This window comes from Aythya ferina (assembly GCF_964211825.1).
Source record: "Aythya ferina genome assembly, chromosome: 15".
Taxonomy (NCBI): Eukaryota; Metazoa; Chordata; class Aves; order Anseriformes; family Anatidae; genus Aythya; species Aythya ferina.
Window position 1 is genome coordinate 13,288,827 of NC_140314.1, and position 25,514 is coordinate 13,314,340.

The 25,514-nt window shown below is 46.7% G+C and overlaps 1 protein-coding gene across 1 annotated transcript; it reads left to right on the plus strand.

Moving 5' to 3' along the window:
- Positions 1–228: 228 nt before the first annotated feature.
- On the plus strand, positions 229–24,505 carry LOC311445111 (uncharacterized protein). Its single transcript, XM_084536853.1, has 5 exons — positions 229–3,066; positions 15,734–15,782; positions 18,314–18,404; positions 21,152–21,202; positions 22,322–24,505. The coding sequence occupies exons 1-4, from the start codon at positions 2,698–2,700 to the stop codon at positions 21,189–21,191; spliced, it is 549 nt and encodes a 182-aa protein (XP_084392979.1). The 5' UTR covers positions 229–2,697; the 3' UTR covers positions 21,192–21,202; positions 22,322–24,505.
- Positions 24,506–25,514: the final 1,009 nt, after the last annotated feature.

Consider the following 25,514-nt stretch of genomic DNA (forward strand, 5'->3'; position numbering starts at 1 on the left):
AGGAACAGAAGTTCTTTAAAAGGAAACATGGTATCAGGTGTCCCTAGGGTGCTGTGCTTTCCGTCCTTTTTATAGTCCAGTCAGTCATCCTGCATGAGAAGCAAGAAATAGAAGTGTAGGCAGATTCCAAGGTGTGCTGAGAGCTACAAAGATGGTGGAAAACATTTGCTGAGAAAGACCTCAGAAAATGATGCTGACTTAAAAAAAAAAAATAAAATTACTAAATTCTGATGCAGCCACTTGCATCTGATCCTTTTTTTCTTTTAAATATGTTACATATTGACTGCCTGGGCATAACAAGAAAGTGAATGTGAGTAACTTTTCCAATGAGTAGAAACATGGAGAGAAGACAAATAAAACTGGAAATGAAGAGGTTAGCTGATTGTTTCACCTGCTAGAAAGCACTGCTGTTATTTTGGCTGTGGAACATCACTATACAGTATTTTCTGGATTTTCAGGATTAAATATATAAAAGCTGAATTGTTTTCAAACGTTTAGTGTTCTCATTGCATTTTCTATAATTAAGCAGCATCCTGTGTACGACCTTGGAACTGCAACTGTTTCCTTACCTAGCTGGCTATGCAGAATATGTCTGGGAAATAGTTATTTTTCTCCTTTTTTCTATATAAGGCTAGAGCTGATAAAATATTATACATTCCTGTGCTGTGGAAGGCTGCAGGAGTATTCTGGGAAGCATTCTTACACAATTGCCTTGTTCTACTTTTCTTTAGGCATTTGCTATTAGAATAGAAATACTAGTGAGATAGCCGTTTGGTGTAACTTAGTCCAGACAGTTTATCTCCAGAGAGGGCAGAAAAAAAATGCATTCTAATATGTGTGAGGCTGCTGTGGTTCTTCAGAGCTCTTCACATAATGCTGGCTTGCAAAGCCAACTCATGTTGCTTTGTTGGAGGACTCAGAAGGCAAATGTTGATCAAAGCCCTGCATAGCCCTGAGTGCCGCGCTTGTCCTGTGCACTTGAGTGTAAGACCAGAAGTCAGCTGGGTCAGTTCCACAGGTGGGCTGTGTAAGCTTTGTAATGCTTGCTGCATCCCTGCTGCATTATCATTTGATTAATTAGAAAGGAAACAAACAACAGTATTAGAAGTTAAGAGATGCTGTTGGTGCTCTGTCAGCTCATTCCCCTTTGGAGAAGTCATAACACAGCCTTAATGACATTTAAAAATAAAATGTCCCCTCTTTTTAACATTGCTTTCTGTAGGATTTCGGTGACATTTATGATTTTCCTATCATGTCTCACTACAGCGGTGTCAGGTCTGTGATGCATGTGGCTAGAAACATGGTCTATGCCCTAAGGCATTAGGAGTGTACAGCGATGGGGGAGAAAGGAGAAGTCCTTATCTGCTTGGAGTTTTCTGTTCCAGTGTTCCCAGTTTAAGAAAACATAGCTCAGTTTCGGTAGAAAACGTGGCTTTGTTCTGATTGCCTGTCTTTCTGTATCCCTCTCTGCAGCCTTACGCCGTGCACCTGAGGTCGGTGTGAAAGGGGTGGCTGCAGCTGTGGTGTCTGCCCACCTACCCGTGCTGTGATGGTCCCGTAGCGCAGCTGTTCCAGGCCCTGGCTTGTGGCCAGCAAAACCCTTACAAGCTCCTCCAGCACACTTCTCAGGAAAAATGTAAAGATGAGGCAAGCTGGGAGTGTAAAGTATGGCAGTGCAATCAGTGAGGCCATGAGATGACAAGATGCTGTAATTTTTCTCAGACCATTCCTTCTCCTTACCAAAGCAAAGGAAAAGTCTCACTTTTGGGAACAAATTGTGGTGGTGTTTCTGTGGCAGGTTGAGACCAAGAATGTTGACACACCAAGGCAGCAGCAATCTGGGCGTGAGCTCTGCTCCTTTTAGGCTTGGCCTCCTCATCTGTAAAAAGATCCCTCGGCAAAGGTTAGGAAATGCAATCCCCTTCCATACAGACCCTGCCTCTGGTGGGCTGAGTCACTGGGAGCAGCCTACAAAGGCTCTCCAAGAGATCCCCACAACGTTCAGCTGAAATCATCCCAGTCCTGAGACTCCCTCTCCCAAGGCCAGCGAAGACAGAAGGAAGCCAACAGAACCAGTCCCACCGAATCTGTAACTCGAGTGCCTGATAGCTCCTTCCGACAAGTTTTTTGAAGAGTGCTGGGGGTGGACTGTGCAACCAGCATCTAATGACCCCCAAAGGATAAAATATTCTGTTATCTTACTGAGGGGAGGAAAAGAATCAATCATACCTTATTTTTGCTTCGAATTAGAAAGAAGCAAACCTTACCATTTCAAGCAAGACAAGAATTCAAACTATAAAAGAAGGGAAGATTTCTGAAGAGCAATAAGCACCTGACCTGCAGTTTCTTAACAAAAGCAAGGAGAAATTCTGCAATAAGATCATACGGAGCAGTGACAGATCTTTCTGCTGAAGCTATTTTACTCCAAGCACAAAGCTGCTTTCTCTGCTTTGCGTAAAAGTGTTTTGCTGTTGGCTGTGCTGCTTTCATATTTAGAACTGAAGGAAAGTTTGTGAGCCACGCTGCTTTAGAAAACTTTGACATTAAATTGCCACAGTGCTTTAATTACTGGCAGCAGTTCTTTTCTGTGGTTACTGAAAACTCTAAAGGAGTGACCATCTGCTGCGTTTGGCACGTCCGTCTGTTTCCCTTTGAGTGCATCCACAGGCACTAGCCCCTGCGTGTCCCACCGCCACGATGGAAGAAGTCTGGGTTGTGTACCTGTGCCTGATCTTGCTTATCGTGGTGCTTCTGCTGATGAGGCATAACCCGCATTTGGAGGAGGCCAAGAAGGAGAGGGAAAGCAAAAGCCCTCCACCATCCTCTTCCTTTTTACCCAGTAATGTTGGCAAACAACTGGAGCACACCCAGGAAGAGCTGGAGCACTATCTGGAGAGGCTAACCCACGTCTTGTTTGACTCAGAAGCCAGGAAAAGGGATGGCCACCATGACCAGAAATCCCACCACCATCAGCACAGAAGCGCTGATGCTAGGTCTGAACCTAAGGAGCACTCAGGAAAGGAGGCAGTGCACTCGCAGTATCTGTCGAGCCATACAAGGGTTCAGGTATGAGGCCCATAAAAACCTCCAGACCCAGCCAGACTCAGAGCTCCTGGCTGAGGTAGCAAGGTCTGCTGAAATGCGTAGCGCATGAATTTGGATGGGGAAGAGGTGGGGGGGAAGCCTCGCTGGTTTGAAGTACAATAATTCATATTTTTGCACTGTGTATTTCAACACGAAGCAGCACTGGGATATAGCTGCATGTGGCGCAGCTTGTAAGGACGTTGCATGTGTCAGATGTTAATTAGCAGCTATGCACGTGTGTGTACCTATACGTAGATTACATTCCCTCCTGTGTTAACAGAAACAGCTTTCATTCCTTATTATTAGGCAAATTTCCAGCTGTTTATCATCCCCTTTTCCCACATACAGTGGTGTTTTGCCAGTTTGCTCAGCTAAGGATGTGGCCCAGCAGGGCACTGGAGCTCTGCAGACACCTGTCCTAGCCCGTGGGGAACACATGCTATTGAGCCACTGGAAATCCTTGGGTACTTTTTCCGCTTTGCGTGAAGATCGTGCACATTGTACTCTGAAAACATGAACGTTGCTATTGGCAACCTGCAAATTTCTGTTCCTTGGCCAAGACACTTGTTTTAGGGAATGGAACAAGATGCATGCCTTTATATTTTTATCTTTATCCTCATTGCAATACATCAGATTGTGCCCTTGAGATGACAGAGTTTCATGGCAGCTATGCAAGGCTGTGTTACTTTATGCTAGCAGCTGTTTGTATTCTTCACCCTTGAGACACATACCTTGCAGTGCCCACACCCCCCTCTGCCAGGGAGCACGTTCTGGGGCTGGGTGGGAACTGCAGGATGAAGACTTCACCTTAGAGGGGAGAGTCAGCCCTTGATGTGGGTAACTGCACCCTGCCAAAGAACCAAGAGACAGGTTTCTTTTCTTAGGTGTTGCTATAAACAGCCTTTTTGGTGAGCCAGGCAGCTTCCTGAGAGAGTCCATTACGACTTCGTAGTCTTCAAGCACAGTCTGAGCTATTTGGAGGAATCAGTAGGTCCCGCTGGAGGGAGAGGGGCAAATATACAAACTGTGAGACTTGCGCAAAATACATGGGCGGAGGAACTAATTCAAGTGGTTATTTACTTACGGGCACATTTCATTTACTGAAGTGCTATTAGTTTTAAATCTATTGCAGATCAGAAAATAGCAATTTTTTTTCATATAAAAATGCATCATGTTGCAAAATAACATTAGTGGTTTGTTTTTTTTTCCTACTATGATTAAAGACGATTGTGGAATACAAATCACAGAGCGAGGTCACTATTTTTGTACAGGTTAAATAGTGCTGTTTAGCTTCAGTGAACATCCCTTTTTCTTTCACTGGAAAAAGGGCGTGTAATTGTTCCACAGACTTGATGCAGCAGAGGATCCTCCTCTGGACAGTCAAAAGCTTTACCATAAACACTGCTGTTACACGAAAAGAACATGGAGTGTGCAGAAGCAAAGTAACAAATTACTTTGTGTTAGTCCCCATACTGTGTTTTGGAAGCAATAAGAAAGAAGTCCCAACCTGAACGAACACTTACCAGTAAGTTGTCCAGAATGAAAGGCCCGTTTCTGTTCCTGCTGAGGTAAAACGGAAAGCTTCTCAACTTTGCTTGGAACAGCACTGGTGCCAAGACTGCTGGGGTTTCTGTGTACTGGTCATGCCAAGTATGAATGTCAGGACAGGTTCAGGAGCTGTGTCTGAGTAAGCACGTTTACACGAGTGCACGGCCTGATGAGGTGCAATCAGCTCATAGTGGGATCTGTGTGCATGGGAATGTGTGTGTGTATGTACGAAGGCTTTTGGGGCCCTCTCACAGGTCAAAGTTGATGTTTTTGCTCAGGAAGGGGATTCAGCATTCTCTTCTTTCTTAGCATTTTGTGTCTCTTTCAAAGTGAGTGTATCTTGTTGGAAGGTGCCAAGTTACGATCTCTGGAAAAGGAACTCCTCGGTGTTGTCTAGCAGAGGCAGGATGGCTTGCAGCAAAAGCTGCTTCCAAAATATCAGTCTCAAGCAGTCACATCCAGGATTTCTGCTTGCTTTACCTGCCCAGTTCTGAGAAGCCTGCAGGTCTGCTGGTGCTGCAGTGTGGAGGGACTGATATCACACCCTGCTGTGATGGAGGCAGAGAAAACACAACCTAGCTGGGGCAGGAGACCCCGGACAGCAGCACTCAGGAGCAAATCTGGAAATTCAGAATAATGTGACCAGTACTGGCAAGAGGCCTTGCAAATTTCTGAGGTGTATCAGACTTATTAAATGCACTCTGGATCAAGTCACAGACAGTCAGCTATCACTTTCGATTATCTCATCTTCTGCTGGAGACAGCTGTTCTGTCTTACAAATAGGTGTTGAAAAGGAGCTAGTGTTTTTTTGTGTGTGTGTGTGATTTGCTTTTTTTCATTTGTTTGGGGTTTTTGTCTTTCATTGCACTCATCTAAGCACTCTCCCAGCCAGCTAGAATCCATGTTTTCTTATTATTTTCTATTTGTTTTTACTTATGAATATCTTAAATTATATTAAAAAAAAAAAAAAAAAAAAAAAAAACATTTTCAGATTTCCCTTCACTTCCCACTGATTCCCTGTTCTCATGGGAACTGAGCACTTTGCTCATTACAGCCAGAACAGAAGCAAGTGAATGTACTCAGAAGTGACAGTAAGAAGTGCAGGAGGATAAGACGGGTAAAGGCGGTAGGTGAAACAGAGCAATAAGCAGAATATTTAGGAAAAGATGTACTCAGAGGGTTTATTGCTTCATTAAACGAAATCAGAGTGGGGTTATTCTCAGGTTGTTTTCAGAAGCAATGAAAAATTAGTGGTGACAGATGGCAAAGAGGCGTGGGCTTCCTACATACTGGAAAAATAGATTGCCAGCCAATCTATGGTGCCATGGGTGGTGGAGCACATGTTCATGTTAGGACAAGGCAGGAGCTGGAAATCTTTTAGCATTGCCATAGATTTAGAAAACCCACAGTGCCATCTTTGAGCCACACAGTGGTGAAGGTTTTTATTTATAGAGCTGAAATCCTCTCAAGGCCTGCAATTGTGCTGCTTTCTAGATGCATCCGTGTCATTTTTTTCAGCATAAAGGTTTGTAGGAAGAGAGGATAGCTGTCATTAGACTTCTGGAGCTTATGTGCCTGAAAGTTTCTCTGCTGTTCCTTTTTTATTATTTTATTATTTTTCCCCAGCTGCATCATCTAGTCTAAGAAAAGGTAATCCACCTCCCAGATCCGTGTCTCAGGGTGCCCCTGGTATGCATAGTCCCTTGCGGCACCACGGGAATAGATGAGGCTGGGAGGGATGTCCAGCAGCCAGCCTGGTCAGCTAGACCTCATTGCCCAGGATTGCGTCCAGGCAGAGTTTTAATAATTCTGTCTAGATAAATCCTCAACGTACATATGTATGTCCTCTTAACACAGTAACATTTGAACATTTATATACAAAAAAAAAAAAATTCTTTTGAAGTCTCTGCTTCTATCCATGTTCTCCTTCATCTCTGTATTGCGTCTCGCTATCTCTCCATCTCATAATTCTCTAGCATACACTGTAACCCCCGCCAAGTCCCTTAGGCAGATATCAGGATGTGTATCTGAAAACAGAAGTTTCTCACTGTGCTTCAGCCCTGACTTTGAGTCGGGTACATTCCAAATAGCACATGAGATATGGTAAACTTCTCAGTTTCTCTTTAACATAGGAATGCAGCTCTGCCCTGCTTTTCCTTGCTGATAAGGAAGCCAAGATGTCCCAGCAAGATGATGAGAGGTTCAGTAACTTTCAAGTTTATCATCTGTAGGCTTTTATTTATTTACAGGTACAAAATTTCCTTCTCCTTGAATCACTTTCCCTATCCTGGCAGCTGGTGACATTTAAGTAACAGCTATATTTGTAGTCTAGCAGATTAGGATTTTTTAACTTGCAAGATTTAACTTCCAGTTGGCTGAAAAATCAATTGTGGCATAGCTTCCATGTCATCCACAAGCTCTGCAAGAATCTAGCGTGTTCCAGCAGTTTGTAATGTGAGCCAGCAATCAGCGGTGTAGATGTGCATGGATCTGCCCCATATATTACAAGAGCAGGACTGATGGAGACTGAAAAGGAGAAGAAATTTGTTTAATCATTTGTGCTTTTTTAGCTGGTAGGAGGTTTTGTGGACTTGATGGCTGGGAGGTGACAGAAAAATATTCAGAGAATAAGTCAATATCGTCATCCTGCATTCATCCCCATTTTTAGGCTTGTTGAATGATTTCTAGTGTCAGTAGTAGATGTAAAATTCATGTTGAAGGTAAATGGAGGGGTATAAATTGACAAATTAGCAGGATTATTAGAATGGCAGAGGGTGAAAATGTACATTCTTCTGTGGAATTTTGCTCTTGAAAGACTGTCCAGGCTTAAAGTTTCCAGGAGCTCTGCCCCAGATTTTGAGGACTTTGTGCAAGTATGTTTCAACATTTGGGTTATTTGTAAGCTGACTATATTGCGTAGGTTATACATTCGGTATCGCCATCACGCCTTGTGATGAGGCATCTTTAACAGTGTGGCACTTACTCATACAGCTGGGTGAGCCAAGATGACTAAAGAGGCTATGATCAACTCGAGAAGATATTTGGTTCTTTGGGGAAAGGAGGAGGGAGAGTTGATGTTATTCGAGGGAAAACCAATGAATGTTGGCACAGTCTTGCCAACTGTTGGTATTTCCTTTCCTGGCTATTCAAATAAGGCACTGTTGGTGAGAACGGGCAGACTGTGGAGATACTGCCGGAGTTTCATTCTCAGCCATGAAATGTCACTACCTGTTTCACTACCTAAATTTCACCATTACTACCTGTTTACTCTTTCACCGCTATGGTTAGGAAGGTCACACCTTCAGCACCTTGGTCATATCTGCTGCATCAAATCTGGGTATCATTTCAATACCTCTGTCCTTTGTTTCTAGTTGTTGTTCTTTGTAGTGAGTTTTACAGACCTCCAAAAGGCACAGGGAAGGTAACTGGTGGCAGCAGCAGAAGAAAATGACCATAAACAGGCAAGCAAGCTCTTACTTGATAAAATCAGTATGGTTTCATCCTCACAGTTAGCCATGACTATCAGTGCTCCCGTGCTGGTTCTCAGATCAGCACGTCAGTTTGTCCTCCAAGTTTGCTTGGAGTGTCGGTGTCCCAGCCCTTGACAGATAGGAGTCTCTTTAACTGCAAGGAAATTTTGATCGCAGTGTTCTCTCTGTACTCCACTCAAAGTGTTACCATATCTGGAACAGTACCCGTGCCAGCCTCTTAAGGTGAGCAGAAGTGACCTCAGGGGTATTCACACTATCTAGCCTCAGACATTTAACTTAGGTGCCCTGAGAGAGAGAGGTGTGATTTGGAGCACTGAAGTTAGGAGCAAAAATAAAATGCCTAACGTAGCCTGGATTAAGGGTGTGATTAACCATGTTCCAACTCCCTTGCCCCTAGCCTGCACCACTCTGAAAATTCATGACATTGCCAATGAAAAATAAGATTTGTGAGTGCAGACTTGCAGCTTTGGAGTAACAAAGTGCCATGGTGCCATGCCTGTGAGCACTTTTAAGAGGCTGGGCCTAAATCGTTAACTTGTCTAACTTAAGACATACATGGCAGGAGAAATCCTGAGCTCAAACTTAGGTGCCTACAAGTTAGATGTCTGAAGTCTGAGCTAATTAACTATTGCTTCCTCTGTAGACAAGGAGAGAAACGGGCATTCTCGGGGGTGACTTATTTTGTGGCTCAGCATTTCGGCTCAGATGGACTGCCCTAGCTGGGCAGTGAGTCCTAGCCCTCTTTATGGCACAGCACAGTGTGGGTTAGATATACTCGAGCTGGTGGGGGAAACAGGCAGTGCAGCTCTGCTGGGATGGTACTCTGCTCACACCGATTAGCTCAGCATTCTCCCTAGCAATTATTTTAAATCGCTAGATTTTAGACTGCTTCACGGTTTGCAGGTCACCATTCTAGAAGGTTTTTTGCCCATTTCCTGGGCTTTGCAGGTTCTTATGAGAGGGGCAAAAATGGCGAACAAATCTGCATAATTGATACAACCGACAGGTAACAAACAAACAAACAAACAAGCAAACAAATAAATAAACCAAAAAACAGGAATCTTCCCACTAAGTTCAGGGTTTTCAGGACATACTTTTATTCTGGAAAGAATACATCCCATTTAATCCCTGATTAAAAAAAAAAAAAAAAAAAAATTAACAAAAAGATTAACAAATTAGCAAAATTATACTTTAGCCTTAAAACAAAATGCCTAATTTTTGGACAGGGTAGTTCTTGTGATTATTCTGTGGCTTAAAGGCAGTAGAGAAGTGGACCTTTAAAGGTTTTATGATGCGTTTCTGTTGTACAGTAAAAATAGTGCAAAGAGAAATCTCCCGATGGAAAGAGTAATAATAGTCCTTTTCAGTGATTCTGGAAGGAAACACTGGGATTTTGTTATTTCTTTTTTGTTTGTTAACACCCATTTACATTATCATAAGCTGCTGAACTGTTGCAGCTTTATGAATTTCTCCTTTTCAGCTGAGCTATCTACAGTGGCAGTCGAGAGTTTTAGCTGAAATTACACCAATGTGAACTTTCTTATGATCTATTTGCTTTAGGTTGTTCAAGGAAATTCTTAGTTCTGAATAAATCTTTCTCAACATCAATAATAGCTAAAACACACCTGATAGACAGAAGGTTGTCTCCAAGTGAATGCTTCAAGTATCAGCTTGTTGGTAGTGATTGAACACTGGCATCTGATTTTCCAGTGGCTTCTGTGGCATCTTCTGTTTTTCAGTCCAGTTGTTAGCAAACATATTCTTATTTCATTTTGGTCCCTAACAGAGCCCTGGCACAAGCTGTGGAGTGACCTGTCACTGTCCATGCCATGTCTTTTTTGTATACTCACATAAGATTTTACTCTCTAACACTGTTGATTTTTGTGCTTTTAAACAAGCACCAAATTCAATTTAAATTCAGAAAGCATGAATCTAAATTTCAAATGTGTCTGGGAGAAAGGCAGATAAAGAGAATATGGCAAAGGCTGTAAAGCTTGAAGGATGCAGAGAAGGTGAGCTGAGAATGGCAGTGACTGCAAGAATGAGGGATAGCCAGCAAAACTAACAAGCATCAGATTTAAAGCAAAGAGCCACACTCACAAAGCACATAGTTTAATTGTGAATTTCTGGCAAAGAATGACATGGAAATAAAATGTATTTATTGTTTTTAAAGAACTAAGTACATTCATAGAAGTTGGGGCCATGACGAGCTCTTAAATATTTCCATCCCTAGTTGCAAGAAGCCAGAATCATGAAAAGATGTCCTGCGTGTCTTTATATATATACATGTGTATACATATATATATATACATATATATATATATAAAATCCTGTTATCTTGTGTATGTAATGTCTTGGATTTGGACTGAAAAAGACTTTTCAATATCCACTTTCCCTCAGAAATTGGTATAATTGGTAAGTAAACTACTTCGTAGGTAGAATGGAGGCAGGGTATGGCAGGTGTATCGAACATTTAGCCTTTGCAGTCCTGCCCAAAAGGATGAGCTTCCTCAGTGCTAAAAAACATGTAAGGTGAACCTGCAGATACACCAAGAGAGGCATTTGTTCCAGTCTGCCTCACTTCTGATAAACCAGGTTTCAAGATCTCCTGGTCATCAGAAGGGAATTCAGAATGGCTGCTAGCTATCTAAACCTCAGTAATGAGCAATGGTATGAGCATTTGTAGTGACAGATTTACAGTTGATCGTATATCAGTCTTCAGCTCTGGGACAGCTGAAGGGCTTTGTGAGAAATGCTGCTGCATTACAGAGGGCTCTGAAAGACTACACAGGCCTACAGCAAGATGTGGAGCCAAGCTAGGCTGAACCCTCTGAGGAATCGCTATAAGCCTAAAAGTAATGTCCTAGGCAGGTTAATGAGTTCCTTCTTCCAGTGGGTCAAAGATACAACTTGCTTGAGACGGATCAGTGGGACTAACTTTTCTGGATTTGGGAGCTAATGGTAAGGTAATAATAATTAATACTGGACTATTTTCAGATTCCTGGTCTTTGGTGAGTAGAAAGACTCAGGGCTCAATGGTCAGGGCTTAGCAGTTCTGGGTTCTGTTCTCCACTTATCTGCTTCAGCTTGGGTAAATCTCATTGTAGGCGTTATTTGGCAGAGCACTTTGAGGCAGCCCTCAAGACCAGGTTGGCAAAGAGAATAGCACATTCTTCAGATGAACTCTGAGGAGCCACCTGGGGACACTGCCAAGCATAAGGCCCACAGTTTGCTCAAGGGCCACCTGCAAAGCCTTTAAATGTGTTGGAGGTAGGTTGGAGAGTACACTGTGCTCCTGGGAAACACAACTGCAGCCCGCCTTCTGACAACAAAGCCAATTCACCCATCCTTAAGAAAGCTGTAAGGAAAGAGCAGTATGTGGCTGCAAGAGGAGAAAAAATAATGGCTTGCCTAAGTCTTTTAACTCTACAGCCATCGTATGAGGAAGGTGAATGACAAGGAAAAATAAAAGCTTGTGTGCAGGTGCGGAGAGGAGAGGTGCCAATTAATACTCTGAGGCAGTAGAGGCAGTCTAAGGTGACTGAGACAGAAAGAAAATGATGAAAGGTCTTTCTAAGAAAAAACAGAGTATGCCTATGGCACATCGAGTTTGACAAAGGTGATACAGACATCCAAGAGATGAGGCCTTGGCGGAGACACCAAGATAAAGCATTGATATAAATGAAGTAGGTAGAAATCAAAAAATATTTTTGATTTTGTTCAGAGCTGACAGGAACCAATTCAAAAGTAGAGAAGGTGATTTTCTACTAGTCCAGTTCTAGCAGGAACTGAAAGAAAAGACTTGATGGCAGTGTGAGTACAGAGAGGACTAGAGGACTGTGAGGAATAGAGTAGGTCAGTAAACTGGAAAAGCAGATGAGTATGAAATGTAACCGGGCATGTGACTGAGGACGATTTGAAGTATTTTGGGTTAGAAAGCTAGATAGGACCAAAGTTTATGGAACAGGGTCTGTGTATTTGTGGACTGTCAGTAATGGTTTCATTAGGGACGGAAGAGAGGAGTCAGGATAAATTTGAGGAGTTGTGGGACAGCAGGGTTGAATGGAGAAGGTCAAGAGTAGCTAAATGAACTTCCCCAGACTGAACAAAGAGTGTTGAAGGCCATCTCAGTAGTAGATGACTGGACAGAGGGTTGCTAAATCCAGAAGACCTGCAGGGCGGGGAGAGCAGGGCAAGTCCAGAGTGGCAACAGGGGAACTGTGAGAAGTGACCAGGAAGAAACACATTGAGGGGAATTGCCCCAAAGTGGTGAAACACTCCATAGGTTTTATTAAAATTCCTCAACAGAGCTGCAGAAGCTATCCTTTTAGTCCACAGCAAGTCTGAAGATCTGTGTGCTAGTTTAAATCATTCTCAAACTGTTCTAAGCCATTTTGCGTTGAAACCAGCATAGGCCTTGGCTCAGCTGACTGGCAGTGCGCTAAGGTGCAGTCATTTGGTCTCTTGGAGGAATTCTGAGGAAGGATTGAGCAAAATCACCACAGCACTTTGGCTATGTCCAGTGGCACATCTGTGGGTGATTCCTTCAGTTCCTTGGCTGGCCTGAAACTGTTTCCATGTCTGCTCCTCATCAGACACCTTTTGGATTTAGAAAGCACTTCTGTGAGAGCTGGGATAGCTGTAACGACATGACATCTACATGTAGTTTGTTAAACCCTACAGGGTGTGAAGGAAGTGTTAATCCTGTGTGTAACTGTTTGGCAGCAGGTGTTGCTGTAGTTCTCCTATAAACTGTACCCAGGGGAGCTGGCAGTTTTGAGTTCAATGCCACCAGCACATCAGACCCTTTGGTCTGCTCCTCCTGGCTGCTTTTGCATGAGTCCTGCCCTCACACAGCGGCCTCTCCTGCTGAGTGGTGCCCCTGTTTTTTCTGTGCAGCTGTGTCAGTGGGCAGCACTTGGTTGCATTAGTGGAGCCAGCTGGAAAACACACATCTCTTGAAAGCTGTCATCTCTGGTTTGAACCCGTCTTTGTCCCAGTGTCCCCTCCACATGCTGCCATGGCCTGCGCTCTCCAAATGGCCTCAGCGCAGCAGCCAGTGGCCTTGGGCTCCTGCTCCCCAAAGCAGGTTTCTGCGGAATATGGCCTGCCTGGCCAGCACAGCATCGAGTTACAGTCAGGCCCCCGCAGGAATGCAGGACCCTGCCAGTGTGACCTGTTCAGATATCCCAACCAACAGCAGGAGTCATTGACAGTCTTTAAACCAGAGGGGTCAAGTTAATGTCACGGCGCACCTTTGCCAACAGGAAGGCTTCTGAAAGTGCAGTCTGGGGGACATGGGAGGTATGTTTTTCCCGTCTGTTCTGTATTTTTCCATTCCTTTGTTTGGTTGTTCCATCCCACAGCTCAGCACTAACCTGCTGAGAAAACATCAGGTTTTGTATGCTGGAGGGCAGTAGAGAAGTTCAGGTGAGCCAACCTTTTCATTGGCTGCTCAGATGGTCTTTTGGGGTTGTTGGTAGCCCTGGGCTGCTAAAGGATGGGTAACAAAATACAGAGAGACCTCTGGAGGGCAGACAGTGCTCAACAAAGAGCCCAAATAGCAGTAAATCCATCTTTCAGGGAGGTCTGCACATTGAACAAGTTTTCTCGGCTCAGGTCCGGATCAGCTGCCTGGGCTTGCCATTTGAGTAAGGAACATGAGCCAGCTCCCATGCAAGGAAATTTAGTAAGCCACAGCTGTGCCTGGAGACAAAAGAAGTGGATTACTAGGAGCTGAGCTCAGAGGTTTATTTCACAGGCGTATGAAGAGTGACCCTGAAGGGTGCCTGCTTGCAGGAAAGCCCTGTCTATGAGCTGACTCGAAATGCAAACCTGCTGGTAACAGCACACAGGCTGCTGGACTTGCAGCTGATCCAGCATAATCCGAGGGCTAGGAAAACAATCTAACACATCCTTAATATTAAATACTAGTGTGAGAGCTCACAAGTCACTTGTATCCCTGGTTTCTGGTTCATAGCTCCAGCGTGGGGTTTGTTGATAAGCTGCAGGACTGTCCGCACCAGTCGGTGCTACTTGCAGTGAGCAAAGCAAGGGGAATTGGCTGGCTTCAGCCAGCAGACCTGCAAACTGACTCCCAGCCTCTTGTATGTCTGACACAGCTCTCTTCCTTTAATCACATTCATTTACAGGCTTATGGTAAGGCAGGATGAGTACAGAACATGCAAGGTATGGTAAAGAGCCCAGAAGGTATTTGGAGATTGCTTTAACTATGATTACTGCGCTGCTTTCATCTTCTGTGTACCCAAGCACTGAGTCTTTCTGAGCTGGATCCTGTGATGAGCAGGGGATGGCAGCAGGCACTGCAAACAGTGTAATGAGAGAGGAGTCACAGTGAGAAGCTATCGACAGCAGGGGGCACAAAAAATAGCAGCAGATATAGTTGTGCACAGGATCAAAACGGATATATTACATTTGAATTAAATCAAAATAGAACTTTGTTCTTTTCTCCTTATGACTGTAAAAAATGGGTTCTTTATTTGATGCTTCTTTTATTTATTTTTTCTCTCTCTAAATATTTTTCTTAGTACTTAAAAATCAGATGCCACTTCATGATTTCAGTAGAATTATTTCCTTTGTTATTCCAAACATCAAAGGATCAAATAATCCAGCACCCGGGGATCAAAGTAGTCAGTATTTCCACTGAGTATTTCCATTTCTGTGACCTCTTAAAGAAACCCATAATGTCATTTCACCCCGTTCTATCCCAATTCACTTTTTTCTATATGTGCTATGTTTTCTGAATTTAATAGCTTAGAGGACACTATCCAATGCATTGGGGTATTTGCATGCACCATTCAGCTGGAAATGGGGAAGCCGTGTTAACACTGCAGGCATTGGTTAGCAAAGGGAAGGGATTCTCATTTCGCCTCAGCAGCAAGGATATGTTTTTTCAGTGCAGGAGGGTGAAATCCAGCTCCTGAAGACCTCCACATATCTGCTGGCAGCTCTGATGGGTGCAGCTGCAGGGAAGCATCATCTGACAGGGCTGCAGTGCAAATGGCTGTGTATTGTTAGGGTTTAAATCCTTTATATACAGACGTCTCTAATGTTTAGTTACTCTAAATGTATCAGTCATCATGTCTTCAAGAGTGTTTGCAGGTTTGGGAGCAGCTTTATTCTTTGTTGTTTCTCTGTGTGCACGTCAGTCACATTAGTGGTGTCTTTTAGAAGGACAGTGGCAAAGACAGTGGCTGTTTTTGCTCTTTTTCCCAAACTCTGGAGCAAGCAATACCAATCTGCAGTTATCTGAATGTTGCTTTTTTTTAAGAAAAAAAAAAAAGAGAGAGAGAGAGAGAGAGAGAATGACTTAGCTCTTGGGGTGGTTGTGTAGCAGCATAAGTGAAGGACTTGCAGTGGATGGGATGGCGAGCACTTTGCCGGGTGGAGTGGCCAAAGGCAGCAAATTCTGCTGTTGAGAGCAGGAGGGTTCTGGTTGTGTCTTCATGATATTTGTGGTGTTAATCATAGTGATGACCAGGAAAGCCCCAGTGCTTAGTAACCTTCTTTCAGAGAAAAGGGACAAGTCAAGGGGGCACCCACCTGAGGTTGTTACTCTTTCTTGTTTGTTTTGTTTTGTTTCTGAACAGGAGAAAACCACTCCTCCTGGAAGCACTGAGAATATTGTGGAAGAGATTGGTGAGTTGGGCCAGACTCTCAGATTATGGCCAGAGAAATCTTTCTCCCATGCAGTTATTTGCTTTTGCCACTTCAGCCAGGAGTGATGGCGAAAACACTCGTGGCTTTGCCATCTCATGCATGAATATCTGCACTTCCAACTATTCAGAGTTCTTCCTAGTTAGCACCCAGAGCCCAGCTCTGAGTGCTGTGCATTGCCTGCTAGGCAAGTGGGCATTTTCCTGCAGCTAGTTTTTGAAGGAAAGCAAACCTACAGGGAAATCAAACAAAGGGCTGTCCCGGGGCATTGGTTTCATGAGGGGTTTTCAGACCAAAAGACTGTTTTCCTGAACACTGCGGTTATGCCTATAGGGTCCTAAAAATGGGATCTGTGAGTAAAAGCTGCTCACTGTCCCACTGGCCTAGCAGATAGTCTGCAAGGAAGCGTGGCAGTGCAGCTGGCATGCTCTGGAGAGCATGGTCCTAGCCCTGACCCACCACAGCCAAGGACTCCTCAGAAAGCAGATGGCAGTGAGGGTCTGGGTATTTTTCAGTCTTGCCTTCCTTTTCCTCCCATTGGTCTCCTCCAGCCATCCACCCACCCATTAGCGGCTGCAGCCACACCACCGGCACCCACCCAGTAGCACCCCAATGCCCAGCTCTGCCTGCCCAAGGAGACCTGGCTCTGAAGCTCTTCCCTAAGCTTTTTCCTCTCAGCCTGATTTGCAAACATGTTATTGATTTCAAACCCAAATTTTATCTTCTCCCCTTACAAACTGACCCTTCCTTCATGTGAAGGCAATGAGACCAGAATTTGAGTCTTCAGTGGGCAGTTGGTCAGATGGAGGTGGGTTTTGCCAGGATGAGAGCTGAGGGGGGCTCGTGCTTATCCCAGCCCTTCTGCAATCATTGGTTTCAAAACAGCCCTCAACAAAACATAGTTGAGACCTGCTTTGGTGGCAGCTTTTGGAAGCTTTGGTTTGTTGCTTATGTCCACAATTGCAGCAAGTATTTTTGAACAAAATGAAGTAATTAAACCCATGTTTTGTTTTACAAGAAATCTTCTGTTGCCAAAAGACAAACGTTTATTAGTAACAAGATAATCTTAGTGCAGATTCTGGTCTTACATGGAAAATATTTAAACTTTTCCACCTCCAAATCTACTTTTTTCTCCCTTACTTTCCCCCAGGTGTGGTTGTTCCCTCTTAGCATTTTGTGGGAAAACAGAAGTGACTCCCACGGGCCCCCTGCACTTGGCATCACATCTATGGGGGTGTGCTCTAGATAGACACAGTCACTTGTGATTAAGAGCATTGCCGGTGCAAGTGTTTAAATACTTCTGTAAGGTTAAATACTTAGTCCTATTGCAAACATCCTTGCAAGTGTCTGCCTTGGTTTGCAGCACCTATAGAGGATCTTTGAATCCCAAGGATCCACTCACCAAAAGCTTACTGAAAAACAGCTCTCTGATCTGCTAGGCCATATGATGAATGATTTGACCAGCTCCACAGCAATTTAGTATTGTGTGTGCTGAAGGGAAGGAAGCCCTCATAATTTTAATTTCCTCTGTTTTATCACACGCAGATAAATCCACTTCACCCACTTCCTTCCTCATTATGTAAACACTACAGATTTGTGTTTGGAAACCACACTTTCTTTATACACATACTTATGCTAAAGGCACACACACATACACATTTAACATAAGAAGCATGTATACCACTTCACAGTGGTGAAATGTGTGTGAACACAAGCACAGGCACAGATTTTCAGTTCACCAACTGGCAAGGAAGGGCCTGAAAAAGCAACGAGCTGATGGCAGCTCTCCAAAGAAGGAGTCATTTCTGGCCATTTTGGTTTGTGCTCTTCTGTGCTGTCTGAACCCATGTGAGAAATACAGCAGGTGAAGTGCTTCTTAGGAAAGCAGGAAGGATGGCTTCAGGTTCTGAAAGAGGGCATGCTCCGCTCATGAGCGTATGCAGCATGGAGGAGAAGGTAGGCCACTAGCTAGGCCATGAAGCCATTCGGAGACCACTGCTGCTATGAACACAAAAGGGCAGCGATTGTGTTGGAAACCAGTGACTCCCTTGTGCTGGCTGTGTGGGGCCAGGTGCAGTCCTGATTTCAGAAGCCCCTCCTTGTTCTTGGAGAGTGCATTAGCACTTGTCTCCTGCACTGTGCAGTGGTTGTGAACTTCATGAGGACGATGTGCTGGGTTTCCAAACATACTACTCAAAAAGAGGCACCAAACTGAAAAAAAAAAAAAAAAAAAAAAAAAGAAAGAAAGAAAGAAAGAAAGAAAGGAAAAAAAAAAAAAAAGTATAATCAAGCTTGAGATGATAAAGGCATTTTCAACCAAGGATAGAGGGCTCCAGCATAGCTTTCACAACTTTTATATATGAGATTCAGCACTCGGGGTGCCATTCCTAACCTCTCACAGTGCCTAATCCCCACCAGCAGCTATTGCCAGACAATCCCCTGGCCCCCAGGGCCTGCTGAAAACTGGAAGCAGCTTATCAACAGAGGTCTATCTTTCTTTGTCCTGCTTCCAGAGCAAGCGGTTCAGGAGACGGTAGACACAGATCTCTATATGAGCAGAAGACAGCGCCCGACTGCTTCCAGGAGATACCGTGAGGGTCACCGGTAAAGACAGTTCTCCATGAGCACCCTTGTTTTGGCTGTAGTTGTCCTTGTCACCTCCTTCCTTTCTTTCCTTGCTCTTCTGGACTCTCTTTCTGCTAAGCTCAGCCGTGTCCTTTATGGGTTTTGGGATGAGAGGACAACTGTTGGTGGCTCTGTGGGGGAGGTTTGTGGTGGTCCCAGGGCAGAGGGTGCTGCTGCAGGAGGCAAGAGCAGCTGCAGGAGTGAGCTAGGAAAGGGTGAAGTTGTGGAGATGGGGAACGTGGTGGGACACAAAACAGTCCTGAGATGCTTCTCCTCGTTTAATGTGGGGCAGGAACTCTGGCCATGTGGGAGGAGAAGAGGTGAGGAGGAGGTAGTATCTTTTTCTTCCTTGGCATGGGCCAGTGAAGGGAGTTTTCCATGGGTGGCCCAAACCAGCTGACATGTCAGCAAAGGCCCCGTGTGGCCTCCATCATTCACTGTGTGTGTGTCTGGGGAGCGGGACAGGACCTTGTCTTGGGAACCTCAATGGGAATGGAGGGGTCTTTCCCAGGGCGTTGTCTCTGGGTGGCAGCTGGGCCCTTGATGTAGCCCAGAATCAGCATCCTGGTGGGCTGCAATGGCCCTGCCAAGTGAGACCCTGGGGACGACACCGGATAGACTGCAACTGTAATGGTGGTCGTGCTTTTTCTGAGCTATCTGTGCAAAGGCAGTGGGAGTTGTGCTTTTGTGACAAAGAGGAAAGGGCTCTACTGTTGCAGAGCCCCTGTGCTGCAGGCTCATCTCTAAAAACCACCCATGCTGATAGGCTAGAGCTGAACAGCTGTGTTATAGTGGGCTCAGTCCAAAGTTTACCATCACCTAATTGACAGGAAAGGAAGAAATTACAGCTGTGGAAACTCCATGTTGGCTCTTACAGCCAGGCAACTGTCTGTCTAGTTTCCCAGCCACTTCAGGAAAAAGGAGAGCAAAGGGATATAGGGTTTCTGAGAAACAAACAAACAAACAAACAAAAACAGTGTGACTATCTGTGACTATCTTTTTATGTTGTATAGCCACTAAAAAGCACCTGCTTGGGATTTTTTCTTCTCTGTTTCAGTGGTCAATGCTTATGCACTCAGAGAACATTTCTATAACCTGCAGCTTGGGGGAGCTTGGTTTCATGCTGCAACACACAGCAGTAGTGCTCTCTGTCTGCTGTAACGCACGGTGTATAGGTGAATGTATGTGTGTATATACATGTAGATAACATGTGTATGTATTCAACTAGAGCATTCTCTGCTCACTTCCACCTGCTTTAGCATGCATTAATTTGTATGGGTTTCACAAACTAAATGCAGCTGAAAGTAGTTTACACATGCACATTTATTGTTAGGTATTCCCACAGAGGGATATTTGTGAAGCATTACCTGTATACCATATATGATGTCATATACAGTATGTGTTGTGTGCATAGTATGTGTATGTAGTGACACAGCTTAACCTTGCTTTGTCTCTGTGAGGTAAGTCATGCCAGATCCTGTCATGGCAATTTAGAGCTGACACGGAGTCCCTAAGCATCAGGTTATCTTGACAGCTGAAGTAACCTTCTTCAGGCACGCAAAGTATCTGCTGGTTTATAATTACAGCCCTTTCCTCAGCAGTTGCACCAGTGCTATGTCAGTTCAGAGGAAAGCGGGAAGAGGGTGATAGGTGTGGGACCCCGGTCAGCAGTGTCAGCCACAACCTGCCACGTTGTGGTGGGGGCAGCTCGGTGTGACCTGCTCCCCAGAGCTCTGCTGCAGGCAAAGCTGTGTCCTGGGCACAGTGCTGAGCCTCAACATGGAGCAAGGGTCTGGCCGCAGGGGCTCCATTGTGGAGACCCTCAGTCAGTGCCCAGGAGTGGGCAGGCATTCAGGCAGCTTCCCCTTCTTGCCTTGAACACGCAGCAGAAGGGGCAGTAGATTCCCAGAGCCCATCTTCTAGGAGCTAATGAGCAGGGAAGGAGACATCCCTTTCTGCCAGGGTTGCCTGTAGTTGAAAGCAAGAACTACTCATGCTTCCCAGAGTCAAGGGTTAAGAGTGTGTTCTGACCTCACTTTGAAGTAGGACCAAACTTTCAAGCACTCCCTGGACAAACAGTCTCAGCTTTTCATAGCTGAAATGCTTTTCAAGAATGGGCACTGGGCCCCTGCATGCTGGAAGGGCCTTTGACAATCTGATCTACTGTGGCTGCTGGTTTGCTCATCTGTACTCTGTCACAGCTTAGCCCTGGTCTTAATTCATCCCAGTGTAAAGTCCAGCATGGGACATTGAATTAATTTGGGTTTTACACCAGTGCAATGAAGATGAGAGTTCAGGCTGGAGCTGTCAGTGTACAGAGTTCTGCAGCTGGATTGGCAAAGAGCTGCCAGGTTGAGCTGATTCTCCTCTCTCCCCTTCCCTTCCTCCATACGCAGCAGCATCGATGGGAGCTTCACCCCAATCCAGCCTGAGCATCCCCAGGCTTCACTGGTGCCCTGAGCAGTGATGCTGAGCAAGTGGCTGCTGAAGGCAGCCTCCCACTTTGCTCTCCCCAGGGTTCTTGCTCTGAGCTGTGTCCTCAGGCCATGAGCAACATCAGCAGTGCTTACCTGCAAGCACTGGGCTGTGGACCACCACTCTACCCTAATAAAAGTGTCCTCCCCTGCAAAGGTGATGCCACTGTTTTATTTCTTCTCTTGTTCAAGATGCATTTGTATTTGCCTCACTGACTGCCTGCGTGTTTTTGTTGTGTTCTTTCCTTGCAGGCCTGAAACAACCATCCAGCCTGAGACCGACAGTACTTAGAGCAGTTGCTGGTAAGTGTCCTCACTCACTGCCTGTTTTATATAGCTCCATCAGCTAAAGGGGCCAGTGACACCCATCTGCTGCGATCATTTGGTGTGGCTGTGCTGCCAAGCCCCACTGAGAGAGGCCATCTCCCCTGCCTACTGCCTCTGCTGCCTTTTTTCCACATTGCCCAACTCCAAGGGGTCCCCTGAGGCACACTGCAGGCCACAAGGGCTGGTCTGATATCCTGACCTCAGGCTGTGCTTCCTGTTACACCAGAAGTAAGGCTTGGGGTCCCATCACTTTCTCCTGGCCTGCATGTTACTGCCTCCATGCCTGGACTTCACAGAGCCCTTTGAACCCGCTGCTCGAGCGCTTGAAATGGCTGCAGTTACATTCACCTGGTGCACAGCAAACTCCCACCCAGGGCCCAGCAAGGGGCTAAGAGATGGTGAAAGCTCCTGTGTTTGTCAAGGCGAACAGAAATCCAGAAATGTTCTTTGTCTCTATCCTCATTATTGCCATCTGCCTTGAAGTGAAACTAGCCCTGTGTTGGATGCTTGCTCCTGGAGGGCAATTTAGGTGCACACCAGTACTGTCCAGTACCAGTGCAGTTGCCCCTGGGATCTCCCTGTCCTCCTGCTGCCACTCCACAAGGGTCAGGTTTTCTGTAAGACCCAAGTTACGTCTGTCAGACTTTCTAGTAATTTCAGATGCCTTGTGGCTTCCCCAGCAGAACCAGACTCCTGTGTTTAGGTATCTAAATTGTGCCCTGGCTTCATCACATTTCCCACTTAGACTTGCAACTGACGTGTGCCTTTTCTGCATGTGCTCTGGGTCTAGTACAAAAAAGGACTGCCCTTCCTCCACCATTGTAGGGATCCTGGCAGTCTGCTGCTTGTGGACAAAACTGGGAAAAAGGGAAGGGAGAGGAGAAAGCAGAGTCCACTGTCTGGAAAAGAAGGTCCTTTTCTGGTGCAGTGAGCACCAGCAGGGCTGGGTTTGCCTTCCTACCAGGCTATGGCCTGACAGCACTTACTCCTGCTCCTCCTCCTCCCAGTCTCTGCGCACTTCCCATTCCTGCACTTTGTTTCTTTGGGTACCACCTTCAGCCCAGCCTCATTATCTTTCCTTCTGTTCCTCAACAGCTCCAGCTTCCATGGCGTGTGGTGGCAGCTTGCAGAACTTAGTGGCATCGCAGCCCTCCTGGAGGAGACCTGGAGTGAACCAAGGGGTTTGGTGGGGTGGGATGGGATTAGGGCATCTTTATAGGAGTACCTGGGTGAGGGGAGGAGGAACACTTAGCATTGCAGTTCTGCTGTGGGTAGGGCAAAAAGCTTTCCCTGTGCCGAGGTCAGGACAGGTACATTTGTTGTTTCTTGAGAATAAACACCCCATCTTGTTTGTGCAGCTGCAGTCTTAACTTAATCTGAAATTCGCTGGCTGGAGACTGCTGCTCCACAGCAAGCCCTTCCCTGCTCCTCTCAGCAGCCACACTTTTCCACACAGCTGGTGGGCCTTGTAAGCACCACTTGACACTGAGAGAAAAAGCCAATGCCTAAAAACAGAAGGCAGAATCTCAAGAAACACCAGATGACTTGGCCGGGCCAGTTTTTGAGCACACCACTGCAGTAAGTGCCTGCTTCAGGCACTTGGCAGAATGCAAAGCTATCCCCCAACCTGAGAACTGCTGGCACTGACAGCTGGCAGCTGCCTGGCGTGACCCTTCTGGCTGAGCAGATATGGGGTTTGCACTGGTGACACCAGGGGCTGGCAGTGCTTCCTACCATCGGGGTGTCCAGACCAAAGCTGTTGCCTGCTGCTTTGGTTCAGTATCTGTAAACTGAGAGAGAAGGCAGAGAGCGTTGGGGCTGAGCACTGAAGCACTTCTTTGGAGCGTTTTCCCTTTCAAAGCCCCCTCCTGCTTGGCAGCACTGGGAAGTCAGAGGAGCTGGATGTGACCAGTGACACTGGGAGGCAGTGGCAGAAGCTCAGTGTGGAAAAAGGGTAAATAGATCTGGTGGGAATGTTCTGGGTGCTGAGCCATCGTGTGTAACCTGCTATACCCCATCCACTGGCTTTTTCAGTCCTTTTTTTGGCAATGGAAAGACTGTCCCCAAATATCATGCTACTGGGCTGGCAGACAGGCACGCAAAGGAACTTATTTGCTAACTGCTCCTTAGCCATCACTGTGACATGTACCAGTGAGAACACATGGGAAGCACGGTGCTGATGAATTTGGTCTGCCAAGAAAAAGAAAACAAACAAACAAACAAAGAACAACAACAAAAACCTCTCTGCAGATCTCTCCGTTTGTAAATTTGTAGTGTTCCAGCCAGCAATGAGGGAAGGAAGAAAGCTGAAGAAGGTAAATAGTGAGGGTTTCCTCAGGATTTCATCTTGGGTGGATGCAGGTGAGCAGCGTACAGGTGCTGAAAACAGCCTCCAAGCAGACAATAGCTGTCAGGGTCACCCTGCCTCTGGTGCTGTCCCTCCAGGCAGGGACACACCTGTTTGGTGCTGTCCCTCCCCTGGTGGCACACACAGCCCGCAGGGGATGGCTGCAGCTCCTGGAGCTCTGCCCCAGCTCCCCTGCAGTCTTCCCAGGCCTTGACGTCTGATTCTGGGGCTGGGGAGCACCCTCTGGCTGGGCACTACAAAATTCTGCATGAGGATTTGGCATTGCCCCCCCGTGGGTGTGCACCCCCCTCACCCAAGCAGTAAATGTCTGACACCTCTCAGCCTGCAAGGGACGGGCCAGTCGCTCCACAAGTGCTTTGCTGGAAGTGGTGAGGTCTCTGGATTCAGGAGGACAGTGCATGTTAGACTTGCTTGCAGCAGTAGCCTTAGAGACAGCACGCGCTAGGCGAGAGGTATCGCAGTGGCCGGCAGCGTAGAGTAGCAATGGAAAGGAAAGGTCCTGTTACCTGCGGGGGGGAGCTCAGGCTGTGGCAGCAGAGCAGGCGGCCAGGCAGTGCTGCTCCCTGCACAGGCTCAGAGCACAGCAGCTCCTCCACCTGCTCCACAGAAGGTGGTGGGTGTCCTGCGGAGACGTGGCCAGGCTCAGCTCCCCGTGGGCTGGGGCGCAGCCCAGGACCTCGCACCTCCCACGTTTGCGCAGGCGCAGCTGGAGCCTGGTGCACAGCGCAGCGGCAGCAGCCTGGGGGATCGGGTACGGCTGCGCTGTGCCGAGCTGGCATTGCTTCGGGGTGGCCTGGAGGTCTCCCAGGGCAGCCTCCAGCAACATGTGCGTGTCTGCATGCGGCAGTCAGCTCATTCCTCGTGCAGACCGTGAGTGAGCAGAACAAAACCAATAAACACTGAGCTCCTAGTGCCTCCTGCCTGCTTTAATCAGGAACCCGAGCCTCATTGCCCATCTCTTCGCTTCAGCTCCCCACACCCTCTCACTGCTCCACGTGCCTGGTGGCATCTCGACCACTTCCACCTGGCCAGCACAACAGGGCCCCCGTGGCCACAAAAACAGGGCACATGGGCACAACATGGGCACAACATGGGTACAACAACAATGGCCACAACTGACCGCCCAGACACAGCGGCCACAGCTGACCACCTGGATGTGATGCCCATGGCCACAGGGAGCCCCTGCACCCCTGGGTGCTGTGGAGCAGTGGTGAGCACCCACCACCACGCACCCCATCACTACCACCACAGCCACCATCCTGGGTCTGGCTACATGCCATCCTTGGCACCCTGCAGCAAGGCCCGTCTGCCAAGGTACAGACCAGCCATGCTCCAAACCCTTCCTGAAGCAGCTTCCTCTGCTGGGGCTGTTTTCGACACTAGACAAATGTGGCCTTGTATGTCATCTGAACTGTCCGTGTCTTTCCTGCCTTTAATAGCTCCAACCAATAGAGCTTATTCAGAATACGGGTAGGAAATTTGTTTTGACATCACAGCACGTTCTCCTAATGAGGTGGGTAAAAGTTCTGCCTGGCTGCAGACACAGCCCGTGGAGCTCTGCCTCAGCAAAGCTGTGCTGTGCTGGACGCTGTGCTCCGTACGCTGGAGAGCAGAGACGTGGCCGTGCCCAGCCAGCAGATACGGACACCCCTGAAAGCAGTGAGAGCCCGAGCTTTCCTCCTCGTGCTATGGCCCAGGGCCAGCCAGAACTGCTGGCCCTCATCCTGGCAGAGTGGACACAAAGAGATTTGCTGGGACACAAGCAAGAGGCGCGGCCCAGGCCCTGCCCCTCGCCTGGGGCCCCGTGGCTCCCAGCTCCCCCGAGCAGCCAGCAGAAGACCAGTTCAGTCCCCAGATCACCCTAGTTCTGCTTCCCCGCAGCTGGGGGCTGTGGGGGGTGGGGGCTGGCTGGGAGGAAGG

Excerpts from the sequence above, each read along its gene's own strand:
- LOC311445111 (XM_084536853.1), top strand. The coding sequence starts at position 2,698 with ATGGAAGAAGTCTGGGTTGTGTACCTGTGCCTGATCTTGCTTATCGTG. Across the intron at positions 3,067-15,733 it reads CGAGCCATACAAGGGTTCAG|GAGAAAACCACTCCTCCTGG; the intron begins GTATGAGGCCCA and ends GTTTCTGAACAG. Across the intron at positions 18,405-21,151 it reads AGATACCGTGAGGGTCACCG|GCCTGAAACAACCATCCAGC; the intron begins GTAAAGACAGTT and ends CTTTCCTTGCAG.